General features: G+C 41.5%; 1 protein-coding gene across 12 annotated transcripts in view; it reads right to left on the minus strand.

Annotated features, from left to right (window-relative positions):
* SMG7 (SMG7 nonsense mediated mRNA decay factor) overlaps positions 1-15,896 on the minus strand; it is a 92,403-nt gene extending 76,507 nt beyond the window's left edge. For 2 of the 12 annotated variants that reach the window (XM_043568005.1, XM_043568000.1), the window contains exon 1: positions 14,656-14,985. Coding sequence is in view for 5 of the 12 variants with exons in the window: in XM_043568009.1 (XP_043423944.1) it covers positions 14,656-14,684 (29 nt within the window). In the remaining 7 variants the exon portion in view is untranslated. Of the gene's footprint in view, positions 1-14,655 lie in introns of all 12 variants that reach the window. The other 10 variants (XM_043568009.1, XM_043568011.1, XM_043568006.1 and 7 more) reach the window with 10 other exon arrangements.
* Between the last annotated feature and the right edge of the window lie 6,395 nt (positions 15,897-22,291).

The raw sequence follows: 22,291 nt of genomic DNA on the forward strand, positions 1-22,291 counted from the left end.
AAATAGTGGAAAGACTGTCATTTCACATGTGAAGAAACAGTGGAGGTAACAACTAGAAGAGCAGAAAACTTGAAAGGTATTTTATTAGTTCGGTATCACACCGTATCCCTTTCAAGCACACTTCACAGGGCTCGGCCCGGCTGCAACTCCTAGCTTCTAAACTGTTCTCTCATTTTCATCTTACCTCACTTGGGAAAGTGGGGATGTAAACTAATTAACATAAAGAAAGAAATTACGTCCACATCTGGGTCTAAACCCAAAGAAAAGTAACTCCCCTCTTATCAAAAAAAGCACCTATTTTTTTTTTTGTTTAAGTTTTTACTTATTTTTGACAGAGAGACTGAGCATGGGTGGGGAAGGGGCAGAGAGAGGAAGACACAGAATCTGAAGCAGGCTCCAGGATCCGAGCTGTCAGCAGAGCCCGATGCAGGGCTCGAACTCACAGACGGCAAGATCATGACCTAAGCCGAAATCAGACACTTAACCAACAGAGCCACCCTGGCGCCCCTCACAGTGCTACTTTTAAAAGGAAAGTAACGCTTCAATAAAGTAAATCCCATGAGATAACCATTTTCCATATAAAGAACCCAGTGTAACCCAATATTTCTAAATTTATTTTGCCTTGGAAATATTGAGAATCCTAATACCTATGAAGTTCCCAGAGAATTCATGTTCAGTGGAATACACTCTGGAAATAATAGAGGATTGGACAGATTTGCCCTTGTGTAATACAAATAAATACATCAAAGAGTCTGTTTCAAAAAAAAAAAAAAAGTGAGATGCATGAGACCTTCAGTACTGGTGAGGATGTACTATGTATTACGAGTTCCCTTTTGTTGCTGTAACAGATTACCACAAATGTGGTGGATTTAAAATGACACAAAACATCTTACAGGTCTGAAAGTCAGAAGCCGAAGTGGGTCCAAGTAAGCTAAAAACCAAGGTGTCAAGCAGAGCTGTGTTGCTTTCTGGAGGCTCCATGATTCTGCCTTTACCTGGTTCTCAAGCTGCCTGTATTCCTTGGCTTGTGACCCCTTCCATTCCAGCAGAATGCTATCTCTATCTTCTATCTCCTTCTTCCATACTTAAAAGATCCTTGTGATTACACTGGTCCTACCAAATAAACCATGATAATCTCTTCATTTTAAACTTAGCTGATTAGCAACTTAATTCCCCCTTGCCAAGTAACAGAATATATTTACAGGTTCCGGGGATAAGGATGTAAACATATTATAGGGAGTTGGGGGTGCTATTCTGCCCACTACACCTAATAAAGTATTTTTAAATGGGCACTCCCTGTCATTCAGGATGGCATAAGTGTACACAAGGATATGGGTGTACAAGGATGTTCACTGTAGCACTTTTTAAAATAATAAAATACTGGAAATAACACAAATCTTCAGTTAGGAAATCAGTTTAGAAAACTATGGTATTTCCATACAAAACAGTATGCTGATGTTTCCAATGATGCTGTAGATATATAATTTTAAACATGTCTTTAATAAAATGTTAAGTGAAAAAAGGCCAGATTACAAACCCAGATGATATAGCCCAATCCCAGTTATTAAAGAATATGCATGTGTACAAAAATACAAGTATGTGAATATGTTACTTTACACATAAAAAAATAACTGGAAAGTGACACAACCCCGGATGGTAGAGAAACCATAAATTTCTGTGTGCCTGGAACAGTCCAGATTTATGCCTATTGTCCCAGATTTGATTTGCACTCTCTTGCATGATCATGATGACCACTCTTACAATTTTCTGGGGTTTGTTATGTTCTATTTCAAACAAGTATGTATTACTTTTCTGGATGCCAAAAGTGGCAAAAATCACATCTATATCAGCACTTGAAATTTTAAAAAATTAAAGTAACTTAAGAAATATGCTTTTTAATATATGAATTTGCAACTCAATAGTTGTGAGCCATCTAAATTACATACAACATTTGACAGCATTAATGGCAAACACAGATACCAAAAGGGAAACTTTTCATTTTTAAGAGCACTGCCCAAGTATGTGCAGTGGACAAAGAGGAAGCAGACTAGGCCAACTGCAACTCTGCCACTAATCAGGTAACATAAGTCTTGTTTTCCTTCTCTACAACATGCCAATTGAATTATACAAAGTTACTGTACACAAAGGCTTAAGAAGATAATTATATAAAAGTATTTTGAGAAGTATAAAGCACTAATAAAATGTAAGACAGTACCCTTGAGGAATAAAGTAGCCCACTTCACAGTAAAAGATCACTCAACCCACTCTATAGCCATTCAAGGCACAAAGAGCCTAAATGGCTCTTTACTATGTTGTTTTATATACACATCTTCTCATGTAATTCTCCCAAGAATTCTATCATTGTCATTTTATAGAAAGGAAAATACAAAATGGAAAACTAAAACTAGAGAGGTTCAAGGTTACATTGCCATGCACAGCAGAGCTGGCATCTGAACTCAGGACAATCTAAACACAAATTGGGCCAGTCTTAATCCAAAGGCTTTGCTCATTCAACTTCCTACACCACCCCGCTTTCTTAGGAAACCAAAAGACCCTTGAGTAGGAGTTACAAACAACCTAAGCAATAAATTTTTTTAATTAATCTATTCACATTTTTTTTCCTTTCCTATTATAAACCAAGAATTTATGACCAGTATGCCTTAACATTTGAGTTATGCTTCCTTCTTAAAATGTTCTGACCCTTTTCCATTAAAAAACAAATCAAAGCAGAGGTGCCTGGGTGGCTCAGTCACTTGAGCGTCTGACTCTTGGTATTGGCTAAGGTCATGAGATTGAGCCCCCGCATCTCTCTCCCTCTCTCTCAAAATAAATAATATGAAACAAAAAAACAAAAGTATTTCAGGCAAATAGTATTATTTTAATTATTTAAAATAAGCAGAGTTTGAGAAAAACGTATTTTACAGAAGTTAGATATTAAAATACAAAAATTTTGCTTTAAAATATCTCACACAAACTAGGGGTGCCTGGGTGGCACAGGTGATTAAGCGTCCACTCTTGATCTCGCCTCAGGTCATGATCTCACAGTTTCCCGAGTTTGAGCTCTACATCAGGCTCTGTGCTGAGAGCACAGAACCTGTTTGGGATTCTCTCTCTCCTCTCTCTCTCTCTGTCCCTCTCCCACCTGTGCTTTCTCGTGCTCTCAAAATAAATAAACATTAAAAAATAAAATAAATATCTTACACAAACTATAAGTATGCACATGCACAAAATTTTGTAGATGCCCTTTTTATATTCAAATTCATCCTATAGTGGTTCTCTGAACACGATGCTTTTTATTTTTTCCCACCAGCAATAAAAAAATTGTCAAGTAAGGGGTACCTGGGTGTCTGAGTCTCAGTTGAGTGTCCGACTTCGGCTCAAGTCACGATCTCATGATTCATGAGTTTAAGCCCCATGATGGGCTTGCTGCTGTCGGCACAGAGTCTGCTTCAGATCTTCTGTCTCCCTCTCTCTCTCTTCCCCTCTCCCCTCTCAAAAATAAACATTAAAAATATTTTTTTCAAGGAAGCAAACTTTTTTTTTTTTTTAATTAAATATTTTTGAGAGAGTGAGTGAGTGTGAGCAGGGAAGGGGCAAAGAGAGAGGGAGACACAGAACCCAAAGTAGGCTCCAGGCTCCAAGCTATCAGCACAGAGCCCGACGCAGAGCCCCACGTGAGGCTCAAACTCACTAACTGCGAGATCATGACCTGAGAGCCAAAGCCGGATGCTTAACCGACTTGACCCACCCAGTTGCCCCAAGTAAGCAAATACTTTAACCCATTTCTTCTTTGAATATCATCTTCCAATTGCATTTTGATTATCTTTCTACCTATATCTCATCAATGCACAGTATCTCACCTAATAAAAAACTAGGCAATAATTCATAACCTTTCTAAGAGACAGTACTAATAAAACACATTCTAATTCGCTCTATCCCAACTAACAGCACTGAAATACTAGGCTTCTGGGAAAAGAAGGGAATGAAAAAGCATTCAACTTATGTGTTCAGTAAACCCATGGAGTTTTAGGAAATAAACTGAGGATATTAACACATTAAGTATAGCAGCTTTTTAAATATAATAGATTTTAGAATCCTGCTTCTCACTTAAGACACTATGGAAAAAAAAATGCCAGCCTAAACCGTGAGAATAAAATGTTATCGGGGCGCCTGGGTGGCGCAGTCGGTTAAGCGTCCGACTTCAGCCAGATCACGATCTCGCGGTCCGTGAGTTCGAGCCCCGCGTCAGGCTCTGGGCTGATGGCTCAGAGCCTGGAGCCTGTTTCCGATTCTGTGTCTCCCTCTCTCTCTGCCCCTCCCCCATTCATGCTCTGTCTCTCTCTGTCCCAAAAATAAATAAACGTTGAAAAAAAAATAAATTAAAAAAATAATAAAATGTTAATCATCAAAAAATGGTCTCTAATGTTTTGTTTTCCCCCCCTAACATTCTTTCTTCCCTCACCTCCACCTCTATTCCATGTCTAGATTCAAGACGTGAAGATTCTAGAAAGCAAGTCCTAGCAACCCAGTTATTTTCAGAATTACATATATTCACTAAAACTCTCATCTCTTACAAAACTCCAAAAAACTAATTTTTGCGAATAACTCCAAATAACTAATTTTTAACTAATTATTCCCATAAGATTCATGACCAGATTTGTTGAAAAAAGAACCTTAGACTCCCAAACAAAAAGCTGAATGAGACAGGGTTAATAAAAATCTCTTTAACTTCTACACCATACCCTGAGTGGCAGTCTAATCTGATCACGATGTGTACATCAACCAAACTCTCAAACATTCCTAACACCAAACTTTTTAGAGTTCCTCAAACATACTGCTCCCAGGCATTTATTTACTCATTTTGTTCCTCTGCCCGCTATATCCTTCCCTTCTCTCTTCACCTCATTAATCCTACTCATCCTTTAAGACTGAGCTCAGAGATTCAACTCTGGAAGCTTTCTCTTAACTCCCCAGGCAATAAAAGTTCCTCAGTGTACTCTAGCACCCTTGAAAACATTTAACATAGAATTTACCACACTATATTGACGTATCTATGTAACATCCATCTCCTCCAGGAAACAATTATCCTAAGGAACAAAAACCAGTTCATTCGTTCTTCATTCTCAGAGCCTAGCACTGGCATTTGTAAGTATTCCATAAATGTTTGGCAAAAACAAAAAAGCATGAAAACCTTATTGAACACCCATTATGGTACACTGTGTACTTAAAAATGTTGAGACATGGGGCTCCTGGGTGGCTCAGTCAGTTAAGCGTCCGACTTCAGCTCAGGTCATTATCTCACATGTCATGGGTTTGAGCCCCATGTCAGGCTCTGTGCTGACAACTCAGAGCCTGAAGCCTGCTTCAGTTTCTGTGTCTCCCTCTCTCTTTCTGCCCCTTTCCCATTCACACTCTCTTTCTCTCAAAAGTAAATATTGAAAAAAAAATTTTTTTAAATGCTGAGACATGGTCTCTGTCATAGTCTAGCTGCAAAGATAATTCATTTCTATTAAAAAAGAGATAATTAGAAATTTAAGAAATTATACATACCAAATGACTAAGAGACAGGAAATACTACAAAGTTCAAGAATGCAGAAATCACTAGAACACAGAAGTCTTCAGAGAAGGTGAAGCTTAAGTTAAGATAGTACAGGACGGTACTTTCTACCGGGAAAATGGCCTAGGAAAAGAGATTAAAGCAGGAATGGATAAACCATCTTTAGGAGCCAATGAGGAGATTACTCTGGCTAGCATAGTTGGTTCTTAGGAAAACATAACAAGATATCATTTGGCAGAGGTAGATGAGGGCCATTTTATGGAAGACCCAGAATGCCAGACTAAGGAGCTTAAGCAAGGAAAAGCAACATACAAATGCTTTGCAGGAAGACTAATATAAAAGCAGTGCAATAGATTAACTGGCAGGGGGACAGGTGAGGAATGTGAAAGAGAACCAGAATCTGCCAAACATGTATAAACTTTCATTATTTTAACACTGACAGCAATTTTATGAGATGAGTATTCCATTTTAATGAGAAAGAAATCAAGAATCAGAGATGTTAGTGGACAATGTTTAAAAACCCAAAGTCAGTGCTTTCTTTTTGCTACCTGTGAGAATTGTAGGCAAGGTATCAGTTGGAAGACTATTTCAACAGTACGTGCATAAAGTCGACAGTGCCAGACATAAAAAGAAGAGACAGCAGGAAGACAACATTTCCCGAGCAGTTTATGTGTGGAACAGTCTGAAGACACTGGAGAACTGAAACATGACTGCAAGATTTTAAACCTGATGGGAGGATGCAAAGTGGCAGCACTAATGCCGAAAATGAGGAAACACACAGGACATGGTGAGAAGAGAAGGGTAAGGGTTACGAGTTTACCTTTAAGAGAGTGGAGTTCGCTATGACAGAAAGACTTCTAAAATGAGGAATGTCCAGAAGGCAGAGATGCAAAATTATCAGATTAAGTTTTCTTTCAGGCATTGTTATCCACAGCTAAAGCTTACATAGTGTTTACTATGCGCCTGAACCATACCAAGTACTCTGCCAGTTAACTCACTTGATCTTTATAACTTTATGAGATAAATACTATTACTATCACCATTTTTCAGATCTGGAACCCGAGGCACAGAAAGCTTAAGGATCTTGTCCAAGGTAATGCAGTCTGTAAGTGGTAGAGCTGCTGATCTGAATCCAAACAGTTCTGCCCCAGAGACCATGCTCCAAACTACTATACTCAACTGTACTTTGTTATTATTGTATTATTGTATTATTTTATGCTTATGCTTATTTCATTAAATAGCTTATAAACTCTCTGAATGGTAGACATGATATCTTATACCAGTGTGCCTCCCTAGGATCTAACACAATTATTTATACTAAACAGATTTTAAATAATGATGATGTGGTGACAGGAGTGGATGTGGTATCTGCAGACAAGAAACGTTGAAAGAAGAGAAAAAAAAGAGGAGTAGGGCTATGCCATTTCTTTTTGCCAGATTGGGCAAGGCTGACCAGGAAAACAAAATAAAATAAAAGGCAAGATATTCAGAATCATAGAATCCCAGTGCTAACAACAGACTTCAAGAACTTTCCATAAGGCCCCTGTGTATATATCATAGCATCTATGAACTATGTGATAGTTGTGGGCCTGGTAAAATTACTTGACAACAGATTCTCTTTTTATCTCCCAGGACCTGGGGTATCTACCTTGGCCAAAAACTGGATGTTTACTTGTGGGAGGGATGGATGGATGTGTATGAGAGGGACACAGAGAGACAGAGAAAAACGGCAACAAAATTGTCAGTATTAAGTGAGAAAGAAAGGGAGCCTGGGTGGCTCAGTTGGTTAAGCGTCTGACTCCTGATTTTGGCTCAGGTCATGAACTCAAGGCTCTTGAGATCAAGCCCTGCATCAGGCTCAAGCCTGCTTGGGATTCTCCCTCTGCCCCTCCCCTGCTTGTGCATGTGTGTTCTCTCTCAAAATAAATAAACACACTTTAAAAATAATTTGGGGGAGGGGGCACCTGGGTGGCTCAGTCGGTTAAGCATCTGACTTCGGCTCAGGTCACGATCTCATGATTCATGAGATCAAGCCTCATGTCAGGCTGTGCGCTGACCCTGCAGAGCCTGCTTGAGATTTTCTATCCATCTCTCTCTGCCCCTCCTTTACTCATGCTCACCCCCTCTCTCAAAATAAATAAATAAATAAACTATTAAAAATTATTTGGAGTAAAGAAGCTATGAGATGTTCCTCCTGCCTGAAATGTCAATTTTCCTAACATCAACTTTTAAAAGTCTCGTCCATCTTTCAAAACCTAGATCAAATCTCATCTCCAAGATACCTTCCTGGCCCCACCTCCACCTCTGCTGGAATAAAGTTCTCCCCTATACTTAATTACACAGTACCTCTTTCTCCATCCTAGCACTTTGCAGTTTATCTGCTATTATAGTTACTTAAATGCCTTTTTCCAGTATCTTTGAGTTCCCACAGGCAAAGCTCCTATAATTGTGCTCTGCCCATAAAATCAAATACTTTTAAAATACATTTAAAGTAAGTACAAGTGTTTTTATTTTGAGAGAGAGAAAGAATGAGTCGGAGAGGGGCAGAGAGAGGGAGGCAGGAGAGGGGCAGAGAGAAACCCAAGCAGGCTCTGCACTGTCAGCATGAGCCCAATGCAGGGCCAGAACCCACAAACCATGAGATCAAGACGTGAGCAAAGTCGGATGCTTAACCAACTGAGCCACCCAGGCACCCAATATGAACAAGTTTTTAAAAGTATGGTCTAAACATGGTAACTGGCCTATTACACCTAAAAGAAAAAAGTTCAGGGAAGCCTAAGAAGTAATCTATGGCTTGAAGAAGGAGAAAACAAGAAAATGAATTGATGCTGTGCATATTTGATATATCCCTCCTATGTGTATTTTCTAAATCAGTGGTTCTCAGCTGGGAGAGGATATGCACTCAGAGGGAACATCTGACAACGTGTGGGAACATTTCCGGTTGTCACAAATGGGGGTGAATGATACTGGGATCCAATGTATGCTACGAAACATCCTATGATGCAGAGGACTAATCCCCACAACAAAGAATTGTCTGACCCAAAATGTCTGTGAAGTGCCATGGTTAGGAAACCTGTTCCAAATGAAGCAAAGAAGAAAACAACTAAAACAAAATTGTTACTAGTCTACTAGTAGTCTAGTCTACTTGAGCCTAGTCTACTTGAGACTCCTAAAATTTTCTTAAACAATTTCTTAAACATCTACTCTTCCCACTGACTACAAAATGGGTCTAAGGGACAGTGAAAACAACCCTCCTAAGGAGCTCCACTTACGTGTTAACAAGAAAGGAGTTGGTTACAAGTTCTCACTTGCCATGGGACATGTTTGCCAAAGTTCCATCCCTGCATATTCCTGTAACTGCTGATTAGCCCCCCTTAGTTACAATCTCCTAGACCATTGATAAATCTATCCACAACAATTCAACAACTAAAATGCAGCTTGATTACAAAACTTAAATGACAACGTATGACCATCTGCCAAAATACCCACATACAGATATATGACTAATCGACTATCCAAAACACATATGCTTAATAATCTATTCTCTGAACAAGATCAATCAGGAAAACAAACCCACTTGAATTTTCAGGTGCTCATTCGCATCACTCATCTCTAATCCATGCTAGCCAGGGTTAGACACGTAGTTGGAGGCTGCAAACAATATTTCTCCACTGTAAAACAAACTAGCCCTTTTAAAGTCTGAAACACTCTCCACCCCAAAACTGCCTCAAGAGAAACTTGCTACACTAGTGAACAGCATCTTAAAAGACAAACAAAACAAAAACTCAGCAATTGCTTCATCTTCCATGAAGGTAGAACATAGCAGCTGTTAGAAAGCAATGAAACATAGTCTAGGACAGGAAGTATACATTTTGAATCCAACTGAAACCGCAAGGGAAGCAGAAATTAACTGTCAAAACAATTTAGCCACTCAATATTCAAGCAGGTAAAATGCCATTAACACCATTGTAATAAAAAAGAGAGTTATAAGCCTCAAGAGAGAGCAATTTTTTTCCAACAATTTTACCATGTTTGGTAAATCAGCCATGTTTTGGCTGGTAAATGTGGCTGATTTCCTGGGACCAGAGCTATTTTATTTTAAGTCACATACAGGGAAAACATGAATGGGTATGGGGCAGGGGAAGACTTGTTGACCATGTGAATTAGGATCAGCATGTGCTATAGGATTTCTTGAAGCTTCCAGAGACAGTGAATACCCAGCCCAGAATTACCAGAATCTTCCAGAACCTACTTAGTACACATATTCCTCCCAAACTGCTCCACTAACTTCCCTGCTCTTCTCCCCAGGCTAGGATAAGGCTCTGCTTGCTCCTTTATCTCCACCTTTTTTATCTCCCTATGTCCCAGGATTTACTGTGACACATTTTATCTTAACATATTGGATTGTTTTAATTAGTACTTAAAAATTTTTAACTTATTTTATTATTTTGAGAGAGAGGCAGAGAGAAAATCCCAAGCAGGCTCCACACTGTCAGCCCAGAGCCCAATGTGGGGCTCGAACTCCCAAAACATGAGATCATGACCTGAGCTGAAATCAGGAGTCGAAGGTCAATCAACTGAGCCACGCAGGTGCCCCTGAATTTTAATTAGTACTTAAATGACAACCCTTTTTCTGTTGTCTCAGAAAACCACCTTGTGTCTGTTACATTATTTCTACCTCTGGCAACAAAGTTTCTGGCAAAGTGTGCCAGGGGAATGCAGCCTCTTTGCTAATAGAAGGACCATGCAAAAAAAAAAAAAAAAAAAAAAAAAAAAAAAAAATCTAACAAAACAGACAATTTGTAGATGTTTCTTGTAAAGTGGTCTCACACCAGGGATCAACTTTAAGTGGATCTCCCTGGCAAACCTACAGCATAGAAAGAAAGAAAAAAAAAAGACAAAAATAGGCAAGGAAGGAAAGGAAGAGGTGGAGGGAGTACAGTGACAGAAGCAGATGTTGTTCAGTATCACCTATGCCACCTTTTATAATAGGATTTGACCTGTTTGGCTGGTATTCCCTCTGGCTATGATTATTCTACTTTCTCGACTTCCCAAACAACTTTGATGATGTCTTCCCTGTCTGGTACTTCAATACTTTCCCTATCTCTGCATTTCCAATTTTGATATGTTAATTTCCGTATTTCTATCCTTTAAAATACTATTCTTTTAAAGCATGATCTCCATCACCTACTATCTCATCCATGGATTATCTTTACCCTTCTTCCACCCTTATTAGATGGACAATATTCAAAATTCCATTTTCTTTCACTCAACAGAGGTGTCAAAGTCTTTAAGATCTTTCTATTTTGCCATAAATCAAGAGAAAAGACTGAATTTTTCTTCGAGAAATAAATTTCCAATCATATTCTTTGTAGAACCTTATTTTAAGACCAGTTCTTATTTTTATAAAATGCAGAAAAGTACTCTTAATTTATTCACTTAGGAATCTTGTCAATCTGCTATTTAAAAAAAAAAAAAAATGACACTGCTTTAAAAAAAAATTTCTCTTCCAACAACAAAAAATTTCCTCACAACATCACCTTCTTTCCCAAACAGAAGATAGGTTTTCTTTACTATCATCTCTGCTCTATTTCTGCAACTCAAGACTAATTCAGTCCCCTTGATTTTGAACTCTCTATCTTCGTCTTACTGATGCTTCTTAACCTCATATCCTATCTCACTCTTCTGAAGCTGCCATCTTACTCCCTGGTTTGCCACCAACAATGCACCATTTCAATGCCAGACACCCCAGCTCATTTACTCCAGCAAATGAATCTAGCGGATACAAAGCTAATTTTCATCTCCATGAGGAAAGATCTATAGCTATGCAGTTTAAAAATTGCCCAGTCATGGTCTTATACCACTGAGAAAGGTAGGCAACAAAATTCTCCCTAAAGTCAAGGGTCACAAAGAATAACTGTCATACCCCCAACCACACTTGTTCAGCAGTATCTAACATCCTCCCCAAGTTGTCTAAAAACCAAAAGGTTTGGTTTCCAGCAAAGAAAAGAAAGTGAACATGATGTTTCCCTGAAGACAGTCTCTAGCCGCCTCACAGCATACTTTAAATGGAATGATTATCCGAAGAAGAAAAAGAGGGAAATTTGGGCTGGTGCGAGTCTTTATTACCCTATCCCCTCTAAGTCCCAGACAACTGTTAGCCCTAAGATTTGCTTTATTTACTTAGAACAGACGTGCAAGACTGAGAAAACACTGGTGCCTGTTCAGTTTTGCTTATTCAACTTTAGCGGTAAAATATAAGTTATTCAGTGTTCCTTCTTATTCTTTTCTCCCTTCTTCAAGGAACTAAACTCATCTCAAGTTGTCTACCACTGATTTCACAACCTAAAGATAAGTCTTCCCTACCATGATAATTTACAAAATATAAAACACATTAACAGAGAAGCCTCTCAAAACCATCTGATCTTCCCATTAAAATGATCACCTCTCTCCCCGTGTGCTTTTACCTTTCTACTCTACCGCCTTATTTCTGGTCCTAACTGCCCATTATTACACTACACAGATTCATCTTCCTAATCCTATCTATGAGCATGTGAATGCTCTTCTCAACAAATCATCTCAGATTCTCCATGATCCATCCATTTTAACTATTAACTACAGATCACAATTCAAGACCCTCTCAAATACAGGCACCTTATTAAATAGGCTCTCCTTGATCACCCTGTCTATATAAAAGAAGATATCCGTATCTTGCTTTTTCCTTCTAGTTCTTGTCACCACCTGACATAGTTATCTGTTCATGTTTACCGATTGCCTAATTCTACCAGAATATACCTTCCTATGTTTACTCTTTCATTCACCGTTGTATCCTCAGTGCCTAGAGGAGTGACTGGCATACAGTAAGCTCTCAATACATATTTGTGGTAAGAATGGATAAACCCAGACACGTCACACAGTATGGCTGATAGAGTCAGAAGACCTACATGTAAGTTACAGAGCCTCCACGTTCCAGCTATATGGTCCTCAACAATTTTGACTTCATTATGCTATCTATACTTTCTTCATTTGTGAAAGGAAGGGATCAAACTTAATCTATAAAAAAGTCTATTAAAAGTTTTTCCAGCTGCATCACCCTATATTCTTGTTTAACTAGTCTGAATACCTTCCCCAGCTCCCATACTCCCTTATCTGAGTATTCTGCTCAGTTTCCTTCCGTCTGGATTCTGTTCAGTCCACACCTGTCAGAATACTGCTTATACTTAAGGTCCATTTCCATTTTCTCCTTGAAACCTAACAAACTGTAAACTCTGTAAGAAGAGGGTGGAGTTCTTTTCTCAGCAGTTGGTACAATACCTCCCATATAGGTGATCAACAAAATGACTGATGAATCATGAGCGTATGAATGAGCAAATGAACAAAGGAAGCTTTTCCTGGTTCCCCCCAATTGCTTAAATAATCTCGTGTCTTTGAACTCTTAATGACACTGGCATCTTTTATGATACTTGCCTTATTTTACTCCATGCTATTATTAATAATAACTGCAAATTCCTTAAAATTAAGTACTGTCCTGATGGTTTCCACATCCGTCTACAACATCTACCATAGATCTTTCTCACAGTTATATTTATTAAGTTTATCTGACATGTTAAATACAAGGATAATAGTGGAGAAAAAGGACTGTAATATTACAGATATCGTTCCAACTACCCAAAGTCAGTCATTGGGCACACATGTTGTGCGCACCCTGTCTGTTAAACTCAGGCATTCAACCACAATTCAAAGATCTCATCATTCTCTCCTTTCCACACTCTGCTCAAAGAAACTATTACTACTTTCATAAGTACAACAGCCACCTTCCTGTATCACTACCTACCTTCTCTTGTAATATGTGTTTAGGAAGCCAATCACACAACAATATTTTCACTAAACAGCTAAAGCGATTTTTCTGCTCATTTCAGACTTCTACCCCAACCAAGTCCCTCTTCTACAAGGTATGAAACCATTTTTTTAAACATCTTCCCATTAGCCTGCCTTTCTTAGTTCTGCTCCCAAAGGACAAAAAGGATCCGTTTTAAGGTCTTCCTTCCCCTTTTCTAAGAAGTAGCAACTCTCCAATTATTTTCAGACTCTAACCACCTTGTTTTTCTCTGTCATCAAAATTTTGATCCTCTTTTACCTCTATGTCCAAGCTCCTATTCTGCTTCCATGGAACCTTCCTGGCTGCTGGTGTCTTCCCATTCAATATGCTCTCACTAGCGTGTACTTGGTTGCAATGTATCTATCTTCCCCTTCCTAAAATGTTTATCAGTCGCTCCCTTCACACCACCCCAGACACCCATCACATACTCTCACACACTCTGTACCCATGCGTCAGTCTACCTCCGACATCCAAGTTCCTTACAACACTCTTAATGAACGTACACAACTCTCAGTATGGTATCATCTGACTACACTAATTCTAACTCAGTTTCTTCTGGGGAACCCAACCCCGTCCATAGTACCTCCCTCTTTCCTCACTTCCTCATCCATTCCCCCTCTTTATGCTCCCACCCCCACCCCGCCAACTAACTACAGATGACATTATTCTTCAGTACTTCCAACCCGAGTATAAAGAACAAACTCGGGTTTCCAGAGGTCTCTCTCCCTCTCCGCACTCCCTCCACCACCACCCCAGGTGTGCGGACTTCCACCTCGTCCTCTCCCCAAGCAACGCTCCAGCCAATCCCACACCACACAACGTTACCCCCGCCACCAGGATCAGACTCCACACCCACCTCCACTCGGGGTCGCCGCTGCCCACCCCCCCTCCCGCCCCCGCCTCGCCTGCGAGCCCGCGACCCCGAGGGCGCGCGCGCACACACATTCTCACGCTTTCCTAACCTCCTTCCCGGCACCGGGACGAGCTGGCTACGCTGGAACTCAGCCCGGCCCGCGGGGGCTAGGCACTCGTGAGTGTGCCCGCCCCGCCCCCTCCCGCGGATCCCCGAGGATCCCCTCGCAACCCCCGCCTCCCCGCCGGGGAAGGAGAGGACACAGCAACTCCCCCGCCGCGCCGACACACCACCTCTGTGTCTGTTGCTCCCTGCCCGAACCTTCAACCCGCTCCCCCCACGTACGGGGCCGACCTCTGCACTCACCGGAGATACTGCGCGCTCTGCAGGCTCATCCTCCGCCGCCGCGTCTTCCCGCGAAGCCTCTGTGGGTCTCTCAGGCTCCTCGAAGCGGCCCCGCGGCACCGCGGGTGCTGGCGGCCGCCGCCATCTTCCTCTCCTCCGGCTCCTCCTCGCTCCGCGGGCGGGGGGGGGGGGGGGGAGTTGAGTGAGGCGAGGGGGAGGGAGCGGGGAAAGCTGCTCTCGCTGCTGCTCCGGCCCGTGGGGCGCAGGGACACTCCGACCCGGGAGGGGGGAAGGGGAGGGAGAAGGGAAGGGGGCGGGGAAAGAGGAAGAAGCAGAGGAAGGAAGTGGGGGGGGGTGTCCTTCTCGCGAGATTTCAGTGGCGCCCGTCCCTCCGGGTGACTTCTCCCTCCCCGTAGCGCTCCTTCTTAGGATCCGCTAGCGGTGAGGTGCCTGTGCGGCTGCTGAGCGGGCGGCTGGAGGCGCTTGGCGGCTTCCGGCCAACCCACTCCTCTCCCGCGCGAGGGGGTAACCCCGGCCTCACCAGGAACATCGAGCCCAAATCAACCAGGAGTTACACTCAAAGTCTTCCCCCGTCTTTCCACTCCACCCGATTTCTCTTTTCCTTTTTCCACTCCTCCACTCTTTCCTACCGGAAACGCTACCCTTTCCTCCTACAGTTCCGCCCGCCAGTCCCTCAACTCTAGTCTTCCCTCGCGCCCCGGAGTGTGACGCTAAGAACCCCCTTCCCCCGTCTGCGGCCCCTCCCCCCTGCACCCCAGGAGGCTGTTGGAGGGGATGGGGTGGAGCCCAGGGAGGAAGAGAAAGGAAACCAATCGGATTGGATAAGCAGCTGCCATGGCAACTGGAGGCTGTGGTTGTATTGTCATAGTAACCAATGTGTGCGGACTGGGTGACCCTCCCTTGGCGAATGGATTCCCGGGAAAGTGCCCAGGGTTCCCCCTTGGCTTCCCTTCCGTCTAAAGGCCTCCCCCAGGTTGGGAATCCGGGTGATCTACTGGGCGGTGAGGTTCATTTCCTCTTCCCTTTCCCCTTCCCGCAACAATGAAGGGGGCCCCAAGGCATTCACCGTGGGCTTTTCCACCCGCCTGCGGGCTGGAACCACCTCCAGTTTCCTCTCAGTGCAGGGCGTGGAGAGGGCCGGGCCTGCGAGGAAGACGCCGGGCCTGAAGGCTAGCGAGCAGCGGACTGGAACGAGGAGGGCGAGGCGGCGGCGCAAAGCTCCGGGCGGGCTAGGGGTTTCCCCAGGACTGCCTCCGGCTCAGAGAGGCGGGATCCCGCCAGGACGGGGTCCCTAAGGGAGGAGAACGGCACACGACGACCCAGATTCCTCTCCTGCCGGGCAGGGACCTCCTTAGACTTTTCCTGGTGGGTCGACCCCTTACGGAAATCCCCCAAAGCTCACCCGATACACACCCTCGGCAACCGAGCCACCTCCTGCCGCGAGGAAGCCGGAGTAAAAGTAGGAACATCCTAGAAGACTAATAAGTGGTTTTCTAGCGTTTAGAGCCAGGGACGTGGTGAGACGCCCTCCCTCTCGGAGGCATCCCCCCAGTGGGGGTCCCACTTGATTATCGAAGACTTTCCTGTGAGGTCCTCCCTCTGCAGACTTCTCTGATGGGTCCGCTCTGTTTTAGAACTTGTCACTGTTATCTTTTGGGTCGGAGAGGGAAACGTTGGGTAAAAATATCGAGAACTTAGATACTGGCGCGGTGAAATAGTACAATGAAGAACCTAGATACTGGCGCGAAGTTCCGAGGAAAGGCATTGAGGAAGAGGATTTTCATTCTTAAAACAAATTTTTCTGAAAGTCTATTATGTGTATTTTATGTCAGGTTTGGGGTTAAAAACCTGAAATAAGGAAATGGGGTCAATAATAACATGGAGTGTGAGAAGCAACTGGAGAAATGCTAATTCTAATGGCTTGAAGGACTTATTTGACATTTTACAAATCATTTCGATTCGTATTGTGGAGTCTTCTACGCAGCTGTTTCAAAGTACTTTAGACAGTGCAACTGTATAACCTCCCCCCACCCCCCACCCAACCAGGACTGTAGCCCTTACTAGCGAGTTTAAATCAGGATTTTAATGGGCTGTTTTAGTTTAGCTCGGTTTGAGTAACTGATTCCTGCTGTCTTCCATGCTAGGTGAGGAGGAACTTTCAAGATCCTTCCCTGAGACCACACCCTATTAAAAGACTAGACCAATATTTTTTTGGAACATCATGTATGCGTTTAGAGAAAATGAAAGTACAGGCCACGCTGAAACAAATCGGAAGAATAGATTATCTTTAACGAAATAGAAACTAACCTATGCCCCTCCTGCCGTCAGCGCCTACTGTGCTGCCGTGTGAGGCATGGTGATTGCAGCTGTACAATGGCCCCTGTGATGCCTCACTGCACCAACACGCCACCCACTCACGGAAAAGAGAGCCACCTAGTGAAATACTGTTCTCATCTCTGGTGTAGGTACTTCCTTTCCGTCAACTCTAGAGCCCAAGGATGGAGATTACTACCACATATTATCTAAAATACCCTACATGTCTTTCCTGAAATGCACTGCTAATCATCACAGTTAACACCTTTTAAGTATGTGGCTCATAATATCCAGTAAACAGTGTTCGAGCATGTCATGACACTTCTGATCAGCAATCTAGGAGATTATTACTATCTTCTCATTTTGGAAATAAGAAAACTGGGATCAGTAAGATGAATCCTTTTGTTGTGTTTTCTACAAACATTTACTGAGCATCTATTACTTTTCAGGCTCTGTCCAGGTTACTGTGGATATCATGATAAAAGAGGCATTGTCCCTATCTTGGAGAAACCCACCTTCTGGTAGAGATACCAGAGAATGGAGAAGTGATAAGAAAGCAAGATGATGTGTGCAGTAATTAAGGTCAGAACAAAGTACCCCAGGTACACAGATGAGGATCAGAAATACAATCTTTGGGGGCGCCTGGGGGGCGCAGTCGGTTAAGTGTCCGACTTCAGCCAGGTCACGATCTCGCGGTCCGTGAGTTCGAGCCCCGCGTCAGGCTCTGGGTTGATGGCTCGGAGCCTGGAGCCTGTTTCGATTGTGTGTCTCCCTCTCTCTCTGCCCCTCCCCCGTTCATGCTCTGTCTCTCTCTGTCCCAAAAATAAATAAACGTTGAAAAAAAAATACAATCTTTGTGTTTTATATCCGCTTTCCTAAGAATTTTGTAAGATTCTTCAATAGCTTTACAATGCCCCTACAAACTAGGTAGAATTGTAGCGTTTATGTCTTATAGGTTGTAAGACACCAATGCCCATCTTGAAAATAACTTTTGAAAATCAATAAAACTCAGAAAAATTATGGCCCAGATATTATACATTGCTTAATGTACATTTTCCAATCTCGTCTCTTTCTACTGCTCTCCATCAAAAGATATGCAGAATATAAGCTTCTGTAATAATAACTTTTATTCATTTTATTCCCCTGCAGATATAGATTACATCTAAACCAAAAGAAATTAAAGAGAAACTCTTAATCCTACCTGATTTAAGTTTTTCGTTTGTACCCAAGTGATTTTTTTGGAAAGATCAAAAGCTAGCAGACCTGAGTGTGCCTTTCAACTCTTCCCTCTCAGTCTCTAACCTTTGGTTTCTTCCTTGACCAAAATGGAAATAGGCTTCCTGTGAACTTTAATGATGATATATGTGACTGAGTATAACTGACATATAACATGGGCACTTGATAAATGTGAATTTTCTTTTTGCTCTCATATTCCTTTATATCAAGCTAAAAGGAATAATTTAGAACTATTGCAGCATAAAGTCATTTTTTTAAATGGTAGCTTCTCTAGTCTTTGTGATACTCATAGGTCTGACCACACACCCAAATCTTTTCTCATTCAGTGCTAAAAGATAGATTTCTTTACCCATGATTCTGATCACAAAGAGAATACAGTATCAGGACATTGTGAGTCAGATTCTAGAGGGTTGAAACTTTTAAATAGCCTTTTGTTGCTAAAAATAGCTTGATATGACTGCATTTTGGCCCAAGTAAACAGTGTCCAGTTTTCAACCACACAGCAAGTACTTCCTGAGAAGCTACTCTTAACATTCCTGCCACATTTACCCAGAGCTTCAGTAACCTGATAATTAATACACAGCAAGCCTCCTCCCTTTTTTATAATAATAGACAATCTCACCTGATCCATGAAACCATAACAAGCACTAATTTATTTTCATCTTTAGCCTACATATTCTGCATGTTTCCAAATCATGTGCATAATTAGGTACTTAATAAATGTGTTTCTATTTTGATGAGTAGAATGACTTAACTACAGCAGTCAAGTACACAATGTATGTAAAGCAGGTCCATGCTGTCTTCAGTACCACACCTCAGACCATGGAACCAAGTGATTCAATCAAGAGTGATTCATTCTCTTCAAATAGTGAGTCAGATACAAAATGACATTTCAACTCAGGTCTCCTGTTGCTCAAGATTTCATAGACCAAAGGTTAGCAGCCTTTCTCAAACAGTTTGCCAAGTATTTATTTATTCATTCACTCCTTCCAGGGAGTCACGGAGCCTGAAAAACAATCAGGAAGACTTGCAGTCCAAGACCCTAGAGAAAAAACTTGTGGTTTTGAAGGCACTGAGGTACCAGAGAATGGTAGTCAGAGTGCATTCTCCTTCTCCATTCTCCTAATATTGACTTAGGGGAAACTTATTAATCTTCAAGAATTTCTCCCAATTCCCAATTAGAAAATACCTCTGGGAAAGAACCACACCTTAAAATCTTATCTGCTAATTTAATGGACACCAACCATCTGGAGAAGACAAGAAGAAATTCTCCTAGGGAAAATTGAAGAGTATTAAAAAAGAAAACTGAAGTTAGCCTCTTTAGTTTCTTATACTCTATATTTTCCAAAAGCTATAGTGTTCATGGATGTCTTTACTACTACAAGCACAGTACTTCAGAAGCCATCCTGGTATCCCTAGTCTGACATCAATGTGTTTCATGTCAAAATCTGTTATGTTACCCGGAAGCTGCCATTTTTTTCCTAAAACATTCAACTAAAAGAAAAAAAAAAATCTCTTACTATTTTATGGTCTGTACCTCCTTAATTTCTGTAGGGCAGACTACTATTTTTGAGAACAGAGAATGTGATACAGATATTCTTTGCCATAAATCTGCTCTTCTTCAAAACCATGGGAAACCACATGTAGCCACACATGTGCATGTACACATGCACACCTTCTTTTCCCTGTCTTTATTATTTTACCACCTCTATTTGCAATTCGAGTTAAGATATGATATAGATGGAAAGTAAAGAAACTCAGGATGTCATTTCAAGTCATGCTAAGGATACATGCCCAAGGATTGTTCTGCTTTGCTTAATTACTCTAGGGTCTTTGCCATCTCAGAAAAATTCTACATGTCAGAATCTAGATAGTTTGCCCCATATTAATAAAAATTCCTACTCTTATTGGATTGCTAGATGTAAGAGCACATTCCAGAACAAATTGAATAGTAAATTAATATATTTTTCTATCCTACATATTTGCCATATTAAGCCTTAAAATTTTTTTTTATCTTCTGGCTTAAGTTCTCCATTCGTTTTCCATTACCCTTACAATAAAGTCCTCCATCATTAGGATGACCTACGTGGTCTGGCCCTTGCCTGCCTCTTCTCTGACACTTCCTGGTGTCACCACTCTAGCCACACTGACCTTCTCTCAGGTCTCTCAGTGGGCAGCAGTCTTTTCTACTCAGAGACTTTACACAAGCTGTTCCCTTCTTTCTCTTGGACCACTCTTCTTCCTTCTCATGCTTTAAGCCTAAACCTGAACGTCTTTGGAAAAACCATCCCTACCCACCCAATCACAATGGATTAGCTACATCTCTTACATAGTCCCTCAGCACCTTTCCCTTCCTTCTTCATGGCATTTTTCAGGATCGTAATTCTTTTTGTTCAATGTCTGTTCCCTCCAGTTGACTCTGTAAGTTCTGTGAGGGCAGACACCATGACTGTTTTGCTCACTCCCCTAACAGGATACCTGATACAAAGGTGCTCAATAAATTGTTGTTAAATCAATTAATCTTGGGGGAAAAAATAGAAATTTAGACCATAACTTTCATATAAATGCTTAAAATTCCTGACCACCTAACTACAGAACATAGAAGCAATCCCTAAGCAATAAAAAAAAGAACTTCCCTTGGGCCTTCAACCCACCTAGGGCACTGAAATCTGCTATATTTAACAAAATGAAAGTTTTAATTAAATTAAATTTACTTAGGCAATGAATAAAGAACACATTTACAATTATCTTGCAGCTCATCAATTATCTTGATGTAACTCATCAATTATCTTGCAGCAAAGTCCCATACTTCAGTGTAGAGAAAGAAGTCTTCAATATCCAAATCATTTTTATTTAACTTTTATGCTCTCAGATTTGGGAATAGGGAAAGCAGTCAACCCTTTTATTGTGTGACAAAATAAAAACACTCCTAGGGGAGGCTGGCAAGACAAAAAAGAGGATATCAGCTAATTGGTAAATAGGATGGAAAAATTAGATTTAAAAATTCAGAAAGAAAAGTGATTCAGAGAATAGAATGGAAAACTCAGTGATCTTTGTATCTCTCACCAGACAAAGAGAGACAGAGCATGAGCAGGGAAGGGGCAGAGAGGGAGGGAGGCACAGAATCTGAAGCAGGCTCCAGACTGGGAGCTATCAGCACAGAGCCCGTTGTGGGCCTTCAACTCACTGACCACGAAATCATGACCTGAGCTGAGGTCAGACGCTCAACTGACTGAGCCACCCAGGTGCCCCATTATTGTTTTGTTTTGTTTTTTTGTGTGTTGGGATAAGGCTAAATAAATTGAATAAGTTTCTAAGGAAGGGGCCACATGCAGTTTCACTGTAAGTGATATATTGAAATTTTTTCTGGTGGCAGACTGTCCAATTTCAGTTAGATATTGTCTGTACCATACCTAGCGGTACAAGGCGCTTCGTAGGCACTCAACAGGCAGTGCTGCTGTTATTACGCATATGGGGTGAATCAGAGCTTCACTCACTCAACTTCACACTCTAATTAATGTAGGTTAAAGTTATTTTTAAAAAACAAACACGAAATGTAGATTTGCTTTTGTAGAGAGAGAGGTACTAGCAAAATCATATGACCAGCTGTATTGTATGACCAAGTATAAATTGCCAAGAGGGAAAACAGCTTTCATCTCCTTACAGAGGATGTCTCAGTTCATTAGCAGTTTTTTGTTGGAATGAGATGAGATCCAAGGTCCCTCAAAGCTGAAGAGGGTAAGGAGGCTCCTAGGGAGCAAAACCAGCTGCTTTTGCTTTCCCTGCCCTCTTGGAAACTAACATCCCTGCAATGGCTCTCAGGCTCACTCTCTCAACTAATGGCTGTAAGCTTTCTGTTATACTGCTCCCACCAAGTGATCCAGTCCTTTGTCCAAAAGGACATGCATGGTTTTAGCTCTTTAACAATGTCCCTGTGGTGGAACCAAGCCTATAGTACATGCCAAATGTTGGAATGCCAATATTTCCAAAATGTAGGCAGCAGTGGCCTAGATGATACAGGAGGTTATTAGCTGTAGAAAGAAGTTGAAATTAATTTTCTATAAGTATTCATGGGACAGCCTGATTT

The sequence above is a fragment of the Prionailurus bengalensis genome, chromosome E4 (assembly GCF_016509475.1).
Source record: "Prionailurus bengalensis isolate Pbe53 chromosome E4, Fcat_Pben_1.1_paternal_pri, whole genome shotgun sequence".
Lineage (NCBI taxonomy): Eukaryota > Metazoa > Chordata > Mammalia > Carnivora > Felidae > Prionailurus > Prionailurus bengalensis.